The 21,291-nt window shown below is 43.6% G+C and overlaps 1 protein-coding gene across 3 annotated transcripts in view; it reads left to right on the forward strand.

Annotated features, from left to right (window-relative positions):
• Positions 1 to 21,291, forward strand: part of LOC146205331 (uncharacterized) — a 121,566-nt gene that overhangs the window by 16,837 nt on the left and 83,438 nt on the right. For all 3 annotated transcript variants that reach the window (XM_084589974.1, XM_084589975.1, XM_084589976.1), the window contains exons 7-9: positions 9,184 to 9,308; positions 12,408 to 12,525; positions 16,678 to 16,748. In XM_084589974.1, the coding sequence (XP_084446100.1) occupies positions 9,184 to 9,308; positions 12,408 to 12,525; positions 16,678 to 16,748 (314 nt within the window). The remainder of the gene's footprint in view (positions 1 to 9,183; positions 9,309 to 12,407; positions 12,526 to 16,677; positions 16,749 to 21,291) is intronic.

Genomic DNA, 21,291 nt, shown 5'->3' on the forward strand with positions numbered 1-21,291 from the left:
TATTCCTGGCCAGACACCTTGAGCAACTGACATGACCTACTGGTGACCGATGACACTGTGAACATGTTAACAAGGTACAGCTGAACCCCGCTGCTAGGTTTCTTAATGGATGGAAATAAAACATAAGCCAGCCAAGAAATTTTCACAGTGAAGATGGGAAGACATTTGCTGAGTAAATGTTATTTGCTGTCTTGACGCCTGTGATTTGATCTTTTACACAACTTTTACATAGCTAATAACTAAAACTCTCTAACTTATAAACGGACACAGTTGAGTGGTTAGTTCCAGTAATGAGTTTACCCAAACGCCGTGCAATGCGAGGGAGCCTGGAGATTTTTTTGCACAAAAGTGAAAGTGGGCGTGAGATGCACAGAAGCTGTGTGGAAACAACACGCCAGCTGGTAACGTGTTGTAGTGACTAAGCCCCCAAACCCTGTTTCTCTCAAAGAAAATGACCATGCAGTTGGCAGTGACTGTTTTTCCCTCACCAAGTGGCAAAGCAAAAGGAAGGGCACGATGTGGCACAATAGCGCATGTAGTTTGAATTGGGCACCGTAGTCGCTTCAACAAAAGAGAACCTGCGCTGCTCAGGGGGCGCGCTTAAAATTATACCCAGCGCCGCCTGGTTTCAAAATGAGCAAGCGTATAGTAGGACGGAGCACGCCGTTCGTCGTACCAGGGCTGCGCCCATCGACGGATTTTGAGCTTTCTATTTCGTGTATAAAGCTTTTATCGCAGGTTTAATGTTTTGAAGAACTTGGAGTTTCCTTTTTGATTGCTCAAAGGCGCAACCTAACCTCCTCAGCTGCACGCCATCTTGGCTACGAGCTGCATCGCTGCTGCATTATGAAAGCTATAACATCGCTACACGTAGATTTGAAACGGTTGTCGTGAGTTCAGTCTTCCTTTTTTTTTTTTTTTCCTTCCTATGGGGCGCTTGCAAAGTACAATTTCTCTGCACGGTGAATTATGGGCACACTTTCTAGCAAATAAGATTCTCCCGTGATGAAGCATCGCTAGTGGAGGGTAAGTATATCACAGCAAAATGAAACAACCTCACTGCTATATTAACAATCGGTAGGATTTGGCAATACTGTGCTCGATAAGCGCATTGAATGCGTGCAGTACTTACTGCACATTTGAGGAACGGTAATGATTCAACTAGCTTCATGATGAGAAAATTTGTCGACTAAAATGGTGCCTCGTGTGCCGCGAAATATAATGGACCTTTTTTAGGGTGATGCCGTTGAACGCATCTGTAGAGAAACAAAGGCCTGCAATTGCGTTTTGCACTTGCCTATTTACGATAGTGAACGACAAGCAACTGATCGGTTTAATTATTCTTCGAAGCAAATAATACAGAGATCCTTTGCTTTGCACCGAGATGCTTTGCAGCGAGATTCGTTGCAAAGCATGCGTCTAAAATGTTCACACTGCTAGCACTGTAAAGAACTTAAGTGGCCACAATTGTCCTTTTGATAAATGTTGGAAGGAAATTATTGGTGCCCTACAGTGTGAGAGCTTGGAGGAGAATTGCCATACCTTAAATCTCCTTAGTCAAAACCCGCACTCTCTATGTTAAGAGCCAAGAATAAACTGTATCTAAGGATGGGGCTAGTATTGCGGATAGTAAATTAAAATATATATATATCAGTGTGAACTTGAAGCAACAAAGTTGCTATGCTTTGCTCCGTGCACAGAATGAAAATTGTAGCAGGCACCATTTAACGGTGTGATATGTGTGGCCATACATTGACGTATCCCCCACCCCCTGCCCCGTGCACCGACAGCGATGGCTGGAAATCAGCGTATCTATACTATTTTGTGCCCAAATAAGACTCGAGCAATTATGGTCAGTTAGCAGCATACATGCCTTACAACAGTCATTCATGGTGAGGCAGCTAAATCGTACAGTGCAATATTTACAATAGGCAAGTTCTGGATTGAATACAAAGAAAATGTACCTATTAATTTGTGCTAAAACAAATTTTGCATGAATGCTTTCAGCTGTACTTCAGCCACCAAACTAAAACATCCAACTTAAAAACAAAAAGCGCTTTCTGTGAAGCAATACATTTTTTGTTCGAAGCAAACAATGAACGAATTATTTCTCTAATTGTGGAGCTTTTTTCAATCACAGCTCACTTGCTCACCCATTGAAAATAGTTGAACGGCCACTAGGTGAGTTTCGGTAGCTTAATGCAGAAAGAAGTTTGAAATCATGCCAGTTAGGGTATCGCCCAACTCTTTGCAATTCCGACAGAATACTGCGTTTTCGGATAGGTTGTCCACTCTCTCGGTTTGTCATCTAGATGATCGCAATATGCATATCGGGATGCCACTTACGTTCGCCCTTTGTTGGCTTTGACTTGCAGTCCATCATCTTACAATGGCCCCACTCACGCCCAAATCTAAAAGACGCCCTTCACAACACATCCTCTTCAGGTTGCACAAATGATGAAAACGAATAAACAGAACTTTATATGAACGGTACGGCAGGCGAAGCCACGTTATGAAGTGCAATGAGCAGCGTTCAAACGAGAAGCTCAACAATCCCCCGTACTCGTCCAGTCTCCTGAATCCAGCTGAGTTCTACCGCCACTGTGTTTTGTAGAGCTGCGGTGGAATATAGTACAGAGCAATCTTTTTATTGTAACTGAGTGCTTCTGAATGCAGCAGCATGCCTTTGGTGTCGCGATAAATTAGACGCTCTTCAGAGCCTCCAGCCGCGGTAGTTTCAGCCGTCCTACCAAGATAGTGGTGCGACGGACACTAGGTGGCGCTGGCGGTACGCGGGAAACGAAGGTAAAAGAAGGTAAAAATTGGATAAAATCGATGGAAACGAAACAGAGTGTGGAATTATACCGAAAGTGGAAAATGCAGATCAGGAAGGAAGCTTTCTTTGATAACTCAAGAGGCAGTGCCCTACTTTTTGAAGCTAGATCAGGGTGCCTTAGAACATGCAACCACTAAAGAAATTCGAAAATGAAGATGACACATGTGCTGTATGTGGTAACTCCAGTGAAAAAATTGGCCATATTATACTCGAATGTAATGGTATCCATCCGGAAGTTGATGCAGGCGCAGTAACTGTTCCTGAAGCTCTGGGGTTTAGAGATACCAGTGGCCGGGTGAATAAACCGGCGGTGGAAGCTAGCAAAAAACGACTGGAAGATTGGTGGCTTAAAAGCAGAGAAGTGACATAATGTTAGTAATGTAGAAACAAAAATTTAATAAATAGAATGATGGTATAGTTAACCAATCTAAAACAATAATTAAGATATAGGGAGAAAATTGAGCGTGATAGCTACTGCTAGCACCCCGTTTCAATGGGGACGCTCCTATATTTCATCCATCCATCCATCCATCCATCCAAGCTCTAAGTGAGTAAAATATTATACGAAGAACGCCTGAGGAAATTAGACAGTAACAGGTGGGCAGCTAAAGTATTTAAATACCTATACCTAAAAAGCGTTGACTCACAATGGAGGAAAAGAACTAGGAAACTAACCAGTGAGTATGCTGGTCTCAAGGACAAAGAAATAAAGAGCGTTAGGCAACAGGTGAAAAACACAGACGGTAAAAATTAGATAAATTCTTTGGAAAAGAAACAGAGTGTGGAGCTATACCAAAAGTGGAAAAGGCAGATCAGGAAGGAAGATTTGTTTGATAACTCAAGAGGCAGTGCCCTACTTTTTGAAGCTAGATCAGGGTGCCTTAGAACACGCAGCTACAAAAAGAAATTTAACCATGAAGATGACACATGTGCAGTATGTGGTAAATCCACAGAAACAACCATCTCATACTTGAATTTGATGGTATCCATCTGGAAGTCGATGCAGGCGCAGTCACTCTTCCAGAGTCCCTGGGGTTTAGAGATACCAGTGGCCAGAATGAGCCTGCAGTGGAAGCTAGCAAAAAACGATTGGAAGATTGGGGGCTTAAAAGCAGAAAAGTAACATAATATCAGTAATGTAGAAACAAAAATTCAATAAATAGAATGATGGTATAAAACAATAATTAAGATATAGGGAGAAAAAAAACAAGCATGATAGCATCTGGTGCCGGCCCATTTCAAAGGGGACGCTCCTATATTCCATCCATCCATCCAAACTCCGGTGTAGGTTCCCTATACGTCATCAGTAGATGTCTCGCTTCCAGCCTGCTTCCTGCGGGGGTAATGCACTCATGGCGGTTTCCAATCGTAAAGTTTAAACACTTCTGGGGCAACATTTTTGCCCCCCCCCCCCCCCCCTTTTTTTTTTTTTAAGCTTTTGGAACAGCTGTATACCATCACAGATCCTGATCATGGGTCGCGTCTTCCGATTGCAGATAGGGAGGGATCGCCAAGCCAAGGTCACTCCATAGAGCAGTTGGAATTGCTCTGTCGAAATCAACCAATTCGACCGGAAATTTGCAGGATGTATTTCTTCAGTAGTGGTAGCAGCGCCCTTCATTGGCCCCATCCGCTGCGCTCCCTAGTAGACGATTGGTAGTTGCCGCTGCTATTGGTGCAAATTTTCTTTGCGTACTAGTGCTCGCTATAGGGGAGAAAACCTGGGCCAGGGGGCGCTGCGCCGCTCTGTGCGTCGGCGCCCTCCATGGAGACCCTGTCAAAACCTCCGCGCAGTGCGGCCGCGTCGTCTGCTCCCCGCCGCATAGAAAAGCATGCTGTCGTCTGCTCCGCACTGCTTTCCAGCACGTGTTTGCGCGCGCGCGCTCGGTTGTTTCTCTCCTCCTCCGGTCGCATTCTGGCCGCCGTCGCGCTCCAGCAAAGGGGGCAAGAAAAAAAAATCTGGAATGAAAAAGTGACGGCGCGCTTTTTCGCAAAACTCGTGAAAGTGTTTTTCTCTCTTCTCTTTTTCGTGTTGAAACGATGGTTGTCGGTTTTTTATTAGGTATCTCGTACCGCTCGTATCTCGCACCTCTGTTTGTAACTGGTGGTGCCGCAGCAGCCATCGCGGAACTAAGTCGGCCTCAAGAAACAGATATATGTCATTAATGCCATCACTCGGTGCTTATAAAGAAAAAACACATACGTTAATCGTTCTATCCTCATACGCGATCCTGCTTCGGGAGCTCAAAACTGCGGAGATAACTGAACTAGGGATTGCACAGCGTAGCTGTGGAATTAAGAAGACAAAGGTTTACTTGGAGGGATGTCCCCACCTGCATGAAAAGTCGTCAGGCATTTCCTCGCTCTTCGTCTCGCGGAGAGAGGAAACTGCCGAAAAAATGGCATGCCTCGGCTTCTCGTCAGTGATCCAGGTCGTTAAGAAACCTCTCATCGTTAAAGGTAGATAAGTCATTGATTTCGGATGGCAGCGCCACAGCAGCGAACTCCCCCTGACCGCTGTCAGCAGGAACCAAAGGGTAAGGCGGCATGCTTTGTGCCTTTGTAGGGAACGCGTCCTAAACGCGCTGAAAGCAGGCACCACAGCGCCGGCAGCATCGCCTAAAACGTCTATTCCCAAAGAGTTGAATAGGCCCTTTTCAAGTGAGCAGTCACAAATGGAAAAGAAGCTCCCCAACCAGCGCCCGGAGCACTCGTCTCGTCGCTGTGTACACGCGTATCAATTCTCAACGAGAAGGCTGGACCCTTTATTCTCTGAACAACATGGAAGAGACATCAAGAGGTGGCGCCTCAAGTCCTTCAAAATACCTGTCGCTTGCCTCTGCTTTCGAGTACCGAATTCGCGTTCATGTTTTTTTTTTTGTCTGAGCCTACCAACAAGCGTTCTTTGAAAACAATGTCCGCGGCGATCAGTTAATCATAATTTTTCACTTTCGAAAGCACCAATACAGATCGTGCCTCCAGCCAGCCTCTATGTCAGCCGGGGCACAGAAAAAAGCAAAAATAAGAAACACCACTGGCAAAGAGCGCCGGCTTTGCGCGCACAGACGCACGACCATCCCCCCTCGTCCTCACTCTCCTTCTCCCGCTCCGCGTGCACGTGCGGCTGCCTGTAGCACGCGCTCCCGAGCGAGCGGGCTGCGTAGACTCCGCAGACAGCCGCGCGCAGCGCGGGCGCGGATGCGCATAGGTTTTGTACTTCTTCTCTGCTCCGCTGGAAACCGAGCGCTGCCGTCGCGGAGCAAACTCCAGCTTTGGTTCCCTATTGAAGACATTGTGTAGGAGAGCAGCGTGCAGGCCGCCCCAGTTCAGCAATTGGTATTCACCATCAGCTTCTCTCTTTTTTTTTTTTTTTTTTTCGGGGAATAGTGCTGGATTTCCTCAACAAATTCATGTTGATATGATTTCAGTAGTCACCAGCTGGGTGCTATTGATTGCCACGATCATTTCTCTTGTTCCCTTGGCCTCTTGGTTTTTGGTTCTCTTTTGTAATTAGCTAGGAAGCCCTTTTCATAAAGCAAAGCTCTCGCTGGTTCACCTCAGGCAACTGTTGCACCATGTAGCATTCCAGTTACACACCAGATGACATGAAAATATTTGTTCAAGCGAGCTGCAACTATTATTATAGTGGACACAGCATTGATCTTGGATATTTTTACCACCTAAAGAGCAACAGGTACATCCTTTGCAGCATGCTCCCCCCCTCCCCCCTCCTACACGCCACACATGCACACACCAAAAAAAAAGTTACGAGACCAGTTTGTGTTTTTTGTTCTTTCTTTTTGTTCCAAACAAGTGTATAGCCCACTCGGGAAGTCACCTTTTGCTTATCTAAGTACATGCTACCACCCCAACACTAAAGTTTTGAAGAATACGAGGTTGTGGAAGATAACTACATATGTCAGGTGGCATTGCCAGAATTCAGCAGCTTGACAGTCAGCATCGGCTGATTAGTGCAGAATCAGTGCTTCCAGAACTACTATTTTGGCATACTTATTCATTCCAGTAACTTGCACACGCGGGCCTCGGAGCTGAGCAAAAACTGAGCTAAGTGGAGTAGCGCTGAATCAGCACAACAATAAAGAGTGCACTTCAGGCTAACTGATTTCCCTAAAAGCAAGATGCGAGGAAGCTTTTGCTTTGTTTCCAGAGGAACGCTTATAGTCCCCCTTAACCTGGAGATAATCAGTGGGCATTTTTTTTTTTTTCCAGCACGAGAGAGGTACACATTGCATGTAGGTGTAAAATGGATCATGTTTGGTCACCACCTAGGTTTTGAAAATTTCATTTTTTTTTTTCTTTTTGTGTTTACAAAACGTTCGCCCGCAATGGTGACACTCACATTAGGAAAAAGTGGGAATTATATAATCATGAAAAAAAGAAATACAAATGTAAGATACATATTTTTTAATTTAGCCCCACCCTGTGTAGGCTGTTACTTTAACACCTTTGTAATGCATGGCATCTTCTTTTTTACAGTTTTCATGTTCTGAAATGAAAAGTGCATCAGTGTATTTCTAGTCAGTCTTGAAATGAGACGTAGCAGTTTGCTTTCTGAAAAGGCTTAATCCTTGTACTTGCCCTTGGGGCAAACAGGTTCATTAATTACAGTTGCTTTTCCTTTGTTTGTGCTTGACCTCAACAAATAGTTTGTTCTAGGAGCTGGCTAATGACTACTTGTTCAAGTTGTCTACTTGAAAGGTATACTGAATAAAATATTGCTGCCGAGATTTCCAGCGCACATGGTAGCTATCGCATTGGGAGTGACCAAAACAATCCACTTTATGAACAGATATGAGCGGAAAGTAAGTATTTTAATGGATATTTCTCAAATCGCCGCACCTAGCGGGCTCCTGTGAAAGCTCTGATAAAACCAGATATCACGCCATAACTACCCCATCGAGGACGGTTGCACCTGTTCATTTTTCCTTTCCCCCGTGGCACTCAAAGTGCTGGGACGGACGTGTTCTTTTTTTTTTTTTTGCTGCTCATGTTCCTGCGCACAAAATACATCGTTCCCTCCCACTGCGCAAACAATTGTCCGCAATACGCGCTCTCCGTACACGTCCCCCTCGACCTCCCTTGTGTTCAGCATTCCACATTTCGCAGCATTGTGCACGGCGCGACGCGAGGGAACCAACACTGCGTGTAGCCGGTCAACCAACTTCAGGTGGGGGGCGGCGGCGGCGAGATCGCGGGGCTATGACGTTGCTAAGGGTAGTTGTGACGGCACACCCGCCAGCTCACAGTCGTGAGCGTGCTGCCTCTGACCCGGCGGTCGCTCAGAAGACGTAAAAATACAGCCATCCGCTCAAAACTAACACGAATTATGTGTCTGTACTAGTGTAATTGTGTCTTGAGAGTGCAATTGTGGTGCTTTCTGGATATTCTTGGATATTTGTTCAGTATACCTTTAAATTGAGATATTTGAAGGACGTCCTGAGGGCTCAGGAGAGTGAGTGAGCTATGGGAAGATGCAGGTTGTTGGGTACAAAAATTGGGCATTTCAAATTGCCAGAAGAGGGTATGGCTATACTTCTGTTAGTGCTTTAATGCCGTATCATTGTATTTTGTACTATCCATATTCATTCATTACAGAGATAGCTGGATAAGCTTATAATGTAAATCAACTGCAGTTTGTGGCCATCATATAAGGGAAAATTCAAGCATCTTTGGTTTTTAACCCTTTTCACATGAAAGAATTTTGGAACGTTAGACTTTGTGTGATCTGCTTTATTGGAGCTTCAGCTCATGGCATACTGTAGAATTAATATTATGCCATCATAAAGAGCCCATTTTTGGGCCTTGGAACAAGGAAACACCATGGTAATATCAATTGTAAAGATTGAGGGAAGCTTTGTGAAGCTTTGAAACTGTGAACCACCTTATTTCTGGAATGTTGAGCTTGTGTGTGCACTTGTAGTGCGTTTCGTTAAAGACAATTTTGAAATGGACGTGGACCATTTCGGATGAAGATCTGAACGCAAGTTGGGACATACAGAAGTTAAGCTGTCGTTGCAACATGTTTTGTAGCATTTTTTTTTTTTTTTTTCCATTCATGTTTCTACATGGAACATGTGTAACGTTACTCTATTTACTGTTATTGTGTTTAGCTATTCATTAAATTTAGGCACTTGCGTACTAACTGCAGTAGGTTATCTTTGAGAGAAGTTGTCCACATTTTTTCTTTTCTTTTCTTTCATTCTTCAACCAAGGCTGCAGAGGTTTGCTGAAAAACTTGTATTAATCTTTTCTTCTGTTCTTTCTTTCCCCTTTTTTTTTTCTCTGTCCTTTGATGGACAAAGCTTTAATGAGCTTCTTTTTCTTAGGTTACACTTGACCTCAACAAATACGGTTTGTCCTGGGAGCTGGTGAACAAGTACCTATTTCAAGCTATTGTCTACTCTGATCCTGAGATTCACAAATGTCTGGCAGACTTGCTCACCCAGCGACAGTGAGTGCCGAGCTGTTTTTGTGTGTGCTTAAATGTATTATTCCAAAATTATTAGAGTAGTGTCCTGCTTCTTGAGGTTACTCAGAAGGGTGGAGTTTTTTCCACTCCTAAATGTATGAGGGATTCAGATTTCTTGAAAATGTAACATGCATTGAGATGGTTGATGATTGCCTCATTTCACCATTATCCTTTGTAGCTAAAATTTTAGGAACACCTAGTTATTTGGTAACACATGAATTGTTGAAGATATGTGGAGCGTAATGCATCTCGAAAGTTTAAAGTCTTTCTTGGTTTATCCTGATTATGCTCTTATATTTGATTGCAAAAGATGGTATTGGGCACTACTGGGTCGCTGCTTTACTTTCTGGTGCTTCTTTAAATTAATACCCTGTGAACAGAGGTTTTCAATGATGCCCATGCCCTCATCCTGCGTCGTCTTCAGATTGTTCATGTCACACACAACAAAGAAATGATCAAGATTACTTGCATTTGGATTTTCTTTCATCAGCATTGGCTCTCAGGTCTGCCTGTTGTCACTGTGCTAACTGCCTCTCAGCAGTGCCGCAGATTAACCGCCGCTAGTTATTCAGAGTTGAGGTAAAGGTGTTCGTTTTCTTTTTGACGTGGTTACATGTCCTGTTGCAACGTGGGATTGCTCAATCAGTAAAAATTGTGTATTCAAAAAGAAACACATAATTGTACATCACAGATGCTGCTCTTAAGAATCCTTATTCTGAAACATAGCCCACTCATTTGCTCTACAAGGCTTTTGACCACAGTATAATGTTGCCAATACAAGCTGATGAAAGTAGTTGAGATGTACTGTCTGTTGCAGAAGTTTGCAGCCCAACGCGCCGGGCGGAGGAGCAGTATCGCTCCCAAGAGGCGCGCTGCGCCTGCCGGCGCTGCCTGGTGACGCAGCTATAAAGAGTGAGGAGGCGTGTTTTCTTCCCCTCATCGCGCGGCTGAGAGCAAAGATGTGCGATATCAACCGCGGGATGAGGGGAAGAGGACAAGCCTCCTCACTCTTTATAGCTGCGTCACCAGGCCGCGCCGGCGGGTGCAGTGCCGCCTCTCAAGAGCGATACTGCTCCTCCGCCCGGTGCGTTGGGCTGCAAACTTCTGCAACAGACGGTACCTTTAGTGAGTGACATGAGCAGTCTGATAAAGGCATGGGATGGTAACAGTAACGCCACTGCATTTTATTTTAGTTTAATGCAGTCTTGGGAGGTGAATTGGCTGGCAGAATTCAGTACCGTTATTCGGTCAACATACTAAGAAGGACTTCTTAAGTACTCTGTTTAATAACTAGAGTGTTTCAGTAGTTGAATGGTAAACTTTCTCAGCTCTTAGATTTCCTGAAAACTGGCAGTAGAACCACGTAGCTGAAAGAAATGTAATGCGAGTTATATTTTTGAAGAAATCTTATAAAGGGGGGGGGCACCTTGTATAGCTGAAAGTGGATTTCAATTGTCATACAAGGCTTGTTGTTTTTCTACATTGTAGACTGAGCCTTCAGTGATTCCTATGGTGCTCTAATGTTAAATGAGGAATGTGGAAATGTTCTAGTGCAAAATTCAGTGTGTCTAGTGCATTAGTTTGAGTACCCTTTTCTGTTTGTGTTGTGCTCATCTGAGATACACAGGAACATTGAATCAAAGATAACTGCTGCTAGTTATTGAAAGATGAGATAAAGCTGCTTTTTTGTTTTGTTTTGACATGGTTGCATGTTTTTCTGTCCAATAAATAAATTGTGGAATCACCCAATCAGTAAGGATTGTCTTTTCAAGGAGAAACACATGAATGATATGCTGTTTTTCAGAATTCTTATTTTGAGGTCTAGCCCACTCATTTGTTCTGCAAGGTTTTTTGACCAGGGTTTAACATTGCCTGCGGACGCCTGCGGACGCTGGTGAAAGTAGTCGAGATAGTGTCAGGGTGCACTTTCTAAGTCTGACGTAAGCAGTCTGATGTGAGCTTTATGTCGATATATGCCAGCCATTGTATGCAGTAGATCATATTGCTTTAGGGGAAAAGTTGGCTGTTCTCAGTAGGCAACATCTTCTCTTCAATTGCATGATGCTAAGGCTCAGAGTTTATTGTGTTTTTGAACCATTGAAAGGTTGTATGCAAAAATTTGTATAGATAGGTAGTGTATCATGAGAGGAAGTATGTTTGTGTTTGCAGTCCATATGCTGAGCATAACAGTCGGAACTTTTTGCAGTTCTACTTATGGTTTTGGAAATTTTGAAGGCATGGATTAATGTGCATTCAGTTCACTTCACTATTGATGGGATAAAAAAACAACGGGCAGAATAATTTGATATACCTGACTTTGTGAGAAGAATGCTATGACAATTTTCAACTGTCACATCAGCCTTGCTTGAGGAGAATGCTTAAATCATGCCCCCCCCCCCCCCTCTATAATTAAAGTGTACCTGCTGCAATGACGTGGTGGATATGACATTTGGCTGCTGAGCCCAAGGATACAATATCAAATTCCTGCCACGGTGGCATATTTTGGTGGAAGCAAAATGTAAAAATGCCCATGTGCAGTGCAGTATTGTAGCATGTTTAAAAGGCTATCTAAATTAATCTGGAGGTTCCCTCATAGCACATGTGGTGCTTTAGGATTTTAAACCCCCCACATACTTTGCCTATTTGAGTGGCTACTCCCCTTTCCTCTATGGCTATAGCATACAACCCAATGTGCAAAATAAAAATTATTGCTAGTATGCAACTGTGTATTTAAGGGGGCTTCTAGTCTCTTGAAAAAGAGCCTCTCTTTTTGCAACCATTTCCTGTTAGAAGTTATATCCTCTAGAACACGAAGCAACATAGATAACAAGCCTTGTATTGCAATTGATTATGTGAGAAAGAACAGTATTACAATGTGGATTTTACAGTGGTCCAGAATGTTGTAGTCTGTGGTCAGATACACGAATTTGCATTCTTTTTGGCACAGTTTTAGGTTAGGAGCATTACAGGGAGACATAAATTTTATTTTGTTCTTAGCAGTAGTCAATATATATCGTTCCTGTTTGCATGCTTCATGCATGGGAAGCATTATATAGATACCAATATTTTCTTACTTTTCAGTTCACTAAAGTTCAAACAGGATCATAAAGCATTGTTGGAACTTGACAACGATATGACTCTTACAACCATAATCTGGCGGAAGGTGCAACAGCTTTTAGATGAACCACATCAGTTAGAGGTAAGGGGTGAGCTTGTTGTGCTTTGTTCTCATTGCCAGTCATTGGAAGAAAAGCTGTTCATCACAACTAGGTTAGCTGGAGTTCACTGGCTAACCAGCAGGTTTTTTTTCCTGCTGCTCAAGATCTCTTGTGGTGACATGAGAGTTGCATCTCACTAACTGTAGCTGCCTTTTTATTTGTCCTTGGCTGTCTTGAAATGTTTTTAATGGTTGTTAGTATAATTGCTTGCATAGTAGCTGTAAGGATATGGATTGCTTATTGAAATAGAATTTGTCTTTCAGCTCCACATCGGCCCTCTTTCTTCGTCTCTCCTTTGGGCCTTACTGGGTCCAAATGCTTGTTGCATGTCTTTCATTTTTTATCTTGCTTGGTTTTTTTATTGTCACTTTTACATCTAGATCACTGCTTTGCCCTTGTAGTGCAAGGCAAATGGAGAGGCAAGGAGTGCCCCGTAGGGCTTATTTAACAGTTCCTGTTAAATTTTTTTTCTTCGTTTCCTGTTCCTGCTGGTTCATGCTGAAACATTTTATGGTCGTCATAGTAAAGTGTGAATGACAAGTGAACTGTAACAGGATTGGAGAAAATAAAAGTTTTGCTTGGCATTTTTGGGGCAGCTTTCATTAGATTTTTCTCACCTGCTTTGTGGCAAGCTTTATACTTCATAAAACTGTAAATGCACACATACAAGGTTACGTCACTGAGGAGCCATATGTGAAAGTGGCGTAAGCACTAAACCTATGTGCTGAAAGGTTGTACTGCTAATGCATGCAGCCTTGCTGTTGCAAGGTCACGGGAAACAGCAGCTAACGTTTATAGCAGGAACCTGCTTATTGCACATGTCTACCAGCATGCATTTAATTACAGCCTTACTGAATGACAAACTACCATAGATATAAGTTGTCCACTGTGTTGACTGTAGCGTAATGTATTTGAGTTGTCTTTTTCGAGGGGGGGGGGGGGGGGACTTATTTTGTCAAGCTTTTTTATTCGGGGAAGTGAATTGCTCGGGCTATGACAAAAAATTCTTTGTTGACGCACCTGTTTCACACGTCTAAGCTTAAAAGGCACCAGAGCCGCTGCTTTCTCTGTTTCCATGTTGTACTGTCTGGCCAGAGTATAACTTCAAAACTGCATGTGAAGAAAATGCACTCCTTCGCCTTTTCATGTTTGGCTGCAATAAGCGCAGCTAGTGCAATCTGTTTGTATATAGTGACTTGTATATTTGTGTGTGTTAGCCAATTACACACAGTGAATGATTAAGTTGGATATTGCATAAGTGTGTTCGTGCCTGACCCTGATTCGACAGTGGAGTATTATTAAAATTGAGCGGCATATGTTGAGCAACTAAAATGAAGCCTCTTCTGTTTTGTGGCTAAGTAAATATTTATTCTCTTTTGCTGTTATTGTAAACAGTAAAAGGACTCAATGATTTGAAATTCATAACCTACTCTGAATCTCTAGCCTCTTCAATTACCACCCTGTCTACCAACCGGGAAAACCGTGAGAACCAGGAATTATTAGGGAATTTGGGTAGTCTGGAAGAACTCTTGAAAAACTCGAGAAATTTGTTCTTGTATCAAGGAAAATTTGCTGCAGTTGTACAGTGCAGCATTATGCGTCCTCTCCTCCGAGGTTGCGCTGTCAGTACTATCCCAGCAAGGCGGCGAAAAGCGCTGCGGTGCCAGCGGCACTTCCAATTTCGAAGTGTGTTGAGCACGTGCTCCCTACAGATCGTATGTGAGCTAGCTATTCGACGGTCACTGGCCTCCCCTTGTTTTCTTGTTTTTCCCTGTAGACACCTCCGACAAGACAGCAGAATTTGGTCTGAAAAAATCGAACATTTGGACATCATAGAGTCTGAAATATGTTGTGAAAATGTACACGTTCCTATGGGGCACGTGATGGTTCCTGAATGAAGTCCGAAATATCATGCCAATTCGAATTATTGGATTCCGAAAAATTGGTTGACTATTTGAAAATGTTTGATTTGATTTTCAGTTGGGTATAGTGCATTTTTTTTTAAGAAAGTCTATTTGTTATATTTAATAATGTCTGTCTTCTGTTTGCGTTTAAATGAAATAAACACTTTTCCTTAGCGTTCAAAATGGATTATATTGTTTTTATTTTTTAACATGCTTATTAGAGAGGGAAGGAAAGTGTAGCAGGGGGCGGTAGAAAGTTGTGGGCGGATGAGGTTAAGAAGTTCGCAGGGGTCAAGTGGATGCAGATAGCACAGAACCGGGTTAATTGGATAAATATGGGAGAGGCCTTCGCCCTGCAGTGGGTATAGTCAGTCTGATGATGATGATGATGATGACCGGAGAGTAATAGCATCAGGTGGTGTTGTGTCAGCTCGTTTTAGCATAAAACAAAGTACTGTGTCACTCAGGGAAAACCTGGAAAACTCGGGAAAATTGGAAGCATCAACTTGGTAGACACCCTGATTACATCTGACCTTGTTAACAGTGAAAAATTTTTTTATGGTTTAACTTATTACAGTGGTCACTTTTTTGAGGCTGTTCAACATCATTGCCTTTGTTTAGATTATCCTGAATAATTTGTCACAACATAAAGTATCTCGGTTTGTCTAGTAATTTGTGACATTCTTCTGATGCAGTAGCTTGTTTTAGACAATACCTGCCATGGTGGCTCTGTGGCAGTTTGCTGCTGAGCATAATGGTTGTTTGGCCCAGCTTCAGGGCTGCATTATGGTAGACGGGGTGCAAAAATGAGCATATACTGATATTTTGAGACTCAGTTTAAAAAAAGGAAAAAAAGGCAAGAGTGGTTAAGGTTATTTCCAAGCCCTGAAAATGTAAAAATATCAACTATAGAACCTAAAAGTTAGAGCGTAAATACTTATTATATTACTGTGAATGTTAGAATAAAGGTGCAGCTAAAGGTCAGTTTGCATTTCAGTACGAACTCTGCCTGATGCAGCAAACAGTCTGTAATTATTGCGTAAAGGGTGCAAGATAAGTTCATTGCGTCGTCATTCACTACCATGTATGCTGTAGGTCTACACATCAGAAAATGTATGGCATAATTAAAAAATTCAACTAAGCCGTTTACTAAGCATTGCTAATTAGCCTTTCTGATATTTCTGCATTTTCATTTACTAGTCAAAATTTTTTAGGAATTGAATTTTTGCAAGAATGCTCTCATATTTCTATTTAGACCTACTATTTGTGAGTTAGTAAATGATTTGTTGTGGTTTGGTTTAGTTTGTAGGGTTTAATTTAATGTCCCAAAGTGACCTGCACCAAGAGAGCCGCCGTAGCAAAGTCCTCCACTACAGCATCTCTCGTAGCCCGAATCGCTTTGGGAAGTTAAACCCTGCAACCAAAGCAAACCAAACCACAACAAATCACTCACTACCTCGTGTGTAGTAGGTCTAAGCAGGAATGGGAAAGCATTCTTGCAAATAATCAATTGTTCTACAATTGTGACTTTGTAAATGGAAATGTCAAAACTTGGGCTGATTAGCAATGCTTAGTGAATAGCTTAGTTACTTCAACTTCTTAATATGCCACACATTTTCTGAGACTGTTAGGGATATATGTGTGTGTATGTGATGTCCATCTTCTTCTTATTCCCGGGAAGTGATAAATCTCTGCCAAAAGCTGTTGGCAGCTGAAGAATTGCAATCTCCCTTTTAGTGTACAGCCTGCAGATAATGCTCGATGTGAACAGTTTATTAGAATAAAACAGTCTCACACCTCTTCTCTGCATTTTTAGTGCAGAAATGTAGTTCCATAATACAACATTTTGGGCGAGTTGGTTACATACGTTCATTATTACAGCGCAAAGACGGCACGGTTGTGTCCTCCTCTTGTTCCGTGCCGTCTTTGCGCTGTAATAATGAATGCAGAAATGTACTCTGCAAACATGAAAAAAATAAAGTAGGTTAGTGTAACTGTTCTTTTTCCCTTTTTTTTTTTCAGCTGCACATAAAGTTCTTGTTATTGGTTGAGCTGATGCCTATTTAAGTTTCAGCTTATGGCTTTGGGCTCTTTTTGTTATGTGGCATACAGTGTTTGTAAAAATTCAGCCATTTGATCAATGCCACAAATGAGGCACACTAAATGTAGAGGAAATGATACTTCAGAGTTGTAGTAATTCTTGTTTATTTTTTTTTTCTGTTTTTACAGCAAGTGCTACCAACCCATTGGATCACACCCACTTGGAAACAAGTTGATTCAGACCTCGTAGCCAAGAATCTGTGAGTTTGCGGCTTGTTTGTGATGTTGCAGTCTGATGGAAGGAGTATAGACTGTTTTACTGAAAGCAAGCAGGAGAGGAGGAAGATACTCTAGCCAGATTCATTGCGCCGGCCCAGTGTTGCCAGTATCATGCATGCATGTTGCCAGTATGCACGAAGCGTGCATTCGCACGCTTCATGCATAGCAGAGCGGCCTTGCACCTTTGTATATTGTCTTTTGAGAGACTTATGTACATTTATTAGCGCCCCTTTTAGTGGCAATTTCATCGGGACAGCAATGTGTGTTCGTGGACTGTACAAACAATCAAAGAAATTGCAAGATGATTGCCGAGAGCATGCGCGGGAAGCATGCAACGACAGTTCGAGTACGGCTGAGATATGTTTCTGCTTCACCACTTTCCAGTCCATCCTGATTTAATGCGCCTATGAACGTGCTTTGTGTAAACTAAATAGACTTGGTACCAACGACGGACTCACAAATATGATGGTCATTTTACTTCCTCCACTGTAGTAAGCACGCACGCCACGCCGGCCGTGCTATATATCTCCCGCAAGCCCTCCGCGCCAACGATACGGTGGATCTCTTCTGCCAGCACCAGAAGAGCATGCTAAAATCTATTCTTTACTTAAACAATAAGCCGACTTAAAAAACAAATCTTTCTTGCAGATTGCTGACCCCTGTCGTGCTGTTGATAATTGCAATACAAATAAGTTTCTCAACACAGCCAGCTGCTGCTGATGCAGTGCACAGCTCATCGTCTGCATGCTGGCTTTACTGCTGAGGTGTCACCGAAATCATCTTTTATGTGTACAATGGGATCGGCAGTAAGGCAGTTCCACGAAAGACCATTTACTCTAGCGCTGAGCAACTACAAAGCGCTGTCGGACGTAGCTTCGGTGCGAAACAATTTAGGCCTAGCGACTACTAGCGAGTAGCGCACAGCGAGAGTGCTGTCACCCGCCACGGCAGTGGGCGGTGCCATTTTTGTAAGCACTGCTGCGAATTTGTTGTCTTCGTTTGTGGTGCAGCTGAGGGCGCACGTTTTTGGATGTTTTGCCAAACAACACGCCGTGCAAACAATGCTGCTACAACGGGACAGGATACGCTGTTGCTGCGCCGTCGGACATACACCAAGGCTGCACAAAAATGTTGTCGGATGTTACTCTAGACACTGCTTCTTTTATGTGTTGTTCTTGAAGCATCGTTTAGCTTGAAAGTATGTTGTTGAAGCGAGACAGCTTGATCGTACGCTTTTCTCACTCAAGCGCCGGCGCACCACAGGCATGCATGCATTCGCCAAGCTTGGTATGCGATAGCACTGGAGTTAGCGGCATAACCGCAGTGCTATCGCAGTTATGTCGAAACCACCGAGTTATTGCCAGCCCCTAGAAAGCGTAAATCATGGGCCGAAAAGAGCACTCGCTCGTCAATTTGTTTTGCTTACTTGTTTTCAGGGTTTGCCCCATTTTGACTTTTGGTCACTGTTTTTCTTTTCTTTCTGCCTTTTTTTTTCTGTTTCTTTATTTTGTTTTGTTTTCCTACTGCGCTCGCTTTCGGGCACAGCCTGATCGAAGTCATGGCTTCGAATTGGGCTCTTCCAAAGCTGCCCAACACAAGCTATAGATTTCACGGACAATAAACTGTGCTTTATGATTTTTGCGAGCAAGATAAGATGTCATGATTAAAGTTGTCAAGTGAAGCTCAAATGAAACCGTCACATAGCAACGTTTATACACCACATGACCAAGGTGGTACCATGTCACGTGACTGCACGACAGTTGCATAGAAACAACAGATGCATAGCAACAACAGACAGTTGCGGTGCTCGAGTACTGCAACTCAGACCATTACTTCCATTTCGCCATGTATAGCGCTAAGGTTGGACCGCTTATTACCATCATTTGTATAAAATTTGTGGGCCACCTGATTGGCGTAGGAGGTTCGGGGTGGTTTAACGGGAGACGCGGGTCTTAGAACGGTCGAAAATGGTCAAGGTTGGTTCATAGGAAGGGAAAGGCGCGGTATCTGTCACACTTGCTCTGTGGACACCTGAACCGCGCCGTAAGGGAAGGGATGAGGGTGGGAGTGAAAGGGGATAGAGAGAAAGAGGAGCCGTAGTGGAGGGCTACGGAGTAATTTCGACCACCTGGGGATCTTTAACGTGCGCTGACATCGCACAGCACACGGACGCCACTTCGTTTCGCCTCCATCGAAACGCAGCCGCCGTGGTCGGGTTCGAACCCGGGAACTCCGGCACAGTAGTCGGCCGTCTTACCACTGCACCACCCCGGCGGGGCGACGAAAATGGTCAAAAAAATCGATTTTGAGAAACACCCATTTTCTGAAGGTTTACCCTTTCTAGCACCTGCACTCAAATTATTAACGCTGAAGTCGGTCAGGAAATGCGATAAAATCGGTTTTCTAAACATCACGGCAGCCGCGAAATGCCCCCCGAGAAGAGAAAATTTGTTGGAAATTCCCGTGCGCGCCGCGGGCGTTCCAGCCGGGAGACTGTTTTTGCAGGTCGTCGATGCGCAATCACGTGACATGGGTGACGTAGCCTACACGTCACGTACGCGTATCTTGCGGAGTCTTTTTGATTTTTTTTTTTTGTTTTTTCCTTGTAAGAGGAAGCGCTCGCGGCAGTTTTTGTCGATTTTGTCAGAGCCGTTTTGTCGACGCCATGGCTCCTCCTCCAACACAGTCTTCTCCCCTTCCCCATGGCTCCAAGCAGTGCTGACATGACTATGGGCAGCAGAAAAACAGAATTTTCCTCCCCCGGGGGAATGAGTGAGCGCAGATTTTGTGCGTTTGCAGTCTTTTTCTTTCGTTCTTTTTCTTCTGGTGGTCTGGTGGGGTTAGAGCTGGCATTCCAAGCAACGCAGGGACTTCGAGTCGCGAGTCTGCTTCTTCGCAGCGCGCTGCAGGGATTGTGAGTTTGCTTCCTCGCTACAATGAAAACGTCCAAGAGTACTGACCTTATGCGGGGCCGCAAATATATTGAGTACCTGCGCATGAGTTATTTGCACACGCGCGCGCCCACAAACATGGAGGTTTATAGTGACAAAAAGCAAATAACTTTAACTGCGTGAGAGCATCTTGTGCGCAAACGTTGATGTTTTTAAGCCATGAAATTATACAAGATGTTACTTAGCTTACGGATAATATGTCACTACACACACACACACACACACACATATATATATATATAAATATAATATATATATATATATATATATATATATATATATATATATATATATATATTTGTTGTATGTACGGGATGTTAAACCCTACAAACCAACCAACCAACCAACCATAATTGAGGCATAACTTTTAAGGTGCAAAAGTGGCTGATTGAGCCAAGTAAACGGCACAGCAAATCTTCAGCACTCCGTCTGCTGCCGCTCAAGCCAAACCAGCCCATACCTCACAGCTAGGGAAAAAGAAGATCGGAACCAAGTGTGCATACTGCTTTACAGAGGGCAGCTCCAAGCCGTCACTCGTTTGTAACCACGCTGTCTACGTTGGCTAGCCTACCCGCCCCTGAAGCCCCTTTATTGAGGGGCTTTACCCGCTCCTCCTTTCAACCTCTCCCCACTAATAGGAAAAACAAATACAGAAGAAAGCGTGCGTGCTGTTGAGTGCGGACGGCTAGATGCTCTCCCTCCGCCAGCTTGAAGCCGCGCTCCGACGGCCAAGCGCTTTTCTCACTGCCCCAGTAGAATAAACAAAGAAAACGTCGACAGGGCACGCAGAAGTGACGTAGCGCTACGTCACTCTTGTGTCACGTGATTGCGTGTTCACGACCTGCAAAAATATCCTCTCGTTCCAGCCGGTCGATCGCCGCCATCTTGTGCTTGATTTGAAGCTGTTTTCTTTGTCAGTAATTTGCGCCATCTTAAAATGGCTTCGCTCAAGCGGTATGGCAGCGAGCGCCGGTTTTCCGAAGGCCGTTAATAGTCTCTTATTGGCTTTCACGTGGCGCGCTTTTCAGCGCGCCGTTCCGCATCTCTTATTGGCTGGCGTGACCAGCTCATCATTTTTTTTTTCTTTCTGTTTTGCGTTCGCGATTGTGGACATGAAAGCGCTAACAACTTTACTGCGCACACGAAGCGCGGAACCTGCGACGAGATCGCGAAGATGCGAGCGGTCAATCGCACGAGCGTCACAACGGAGCTTTTCAGGGCCACCCAACTGTTTGCCACAGGCCCCCTTGGCACGGGACCGCTAGTTCCCTCAAGAAACCGTTTGCAGGGCTCAAGATATTATCCTTGGAGCTGGACATCCTAGCCCCGCGCTCTCGTCGGCTTTTTTAAAAAAAAAATAAAATAAACCCATAACTTCATTAATTTTTTTTTCTTACTATTTCGTCATGTACATCTCTTCCAAATTTTTAGAAAATGTTTCGTTGTATGGAATAACACTTTTTGTTTTGTTTTGCAGGGGAACAGATAGGGAACACTGAAATAAAATCTGCACTTAAAGATTCCTCCCAAAATTTTCTGCAGTCAGAGTCAAAACTTCAAATGCAATTTTCTC

This window comes from Amblyomma maculatum, chromosome 1 (assembly GCF_055883805.1).
Source record: "Amblyomma maculatum isolate TAMU_Amacu chromosome 1, ASM5588380v1, whole genome shotgun sequence".
NCBI classification, from domain to species: Eukaryota; Metazoa; Arthropoda; class Arachnida; order Ixodida; family Ixodidae; genus Amblyomma; species Amblyomma maculatum.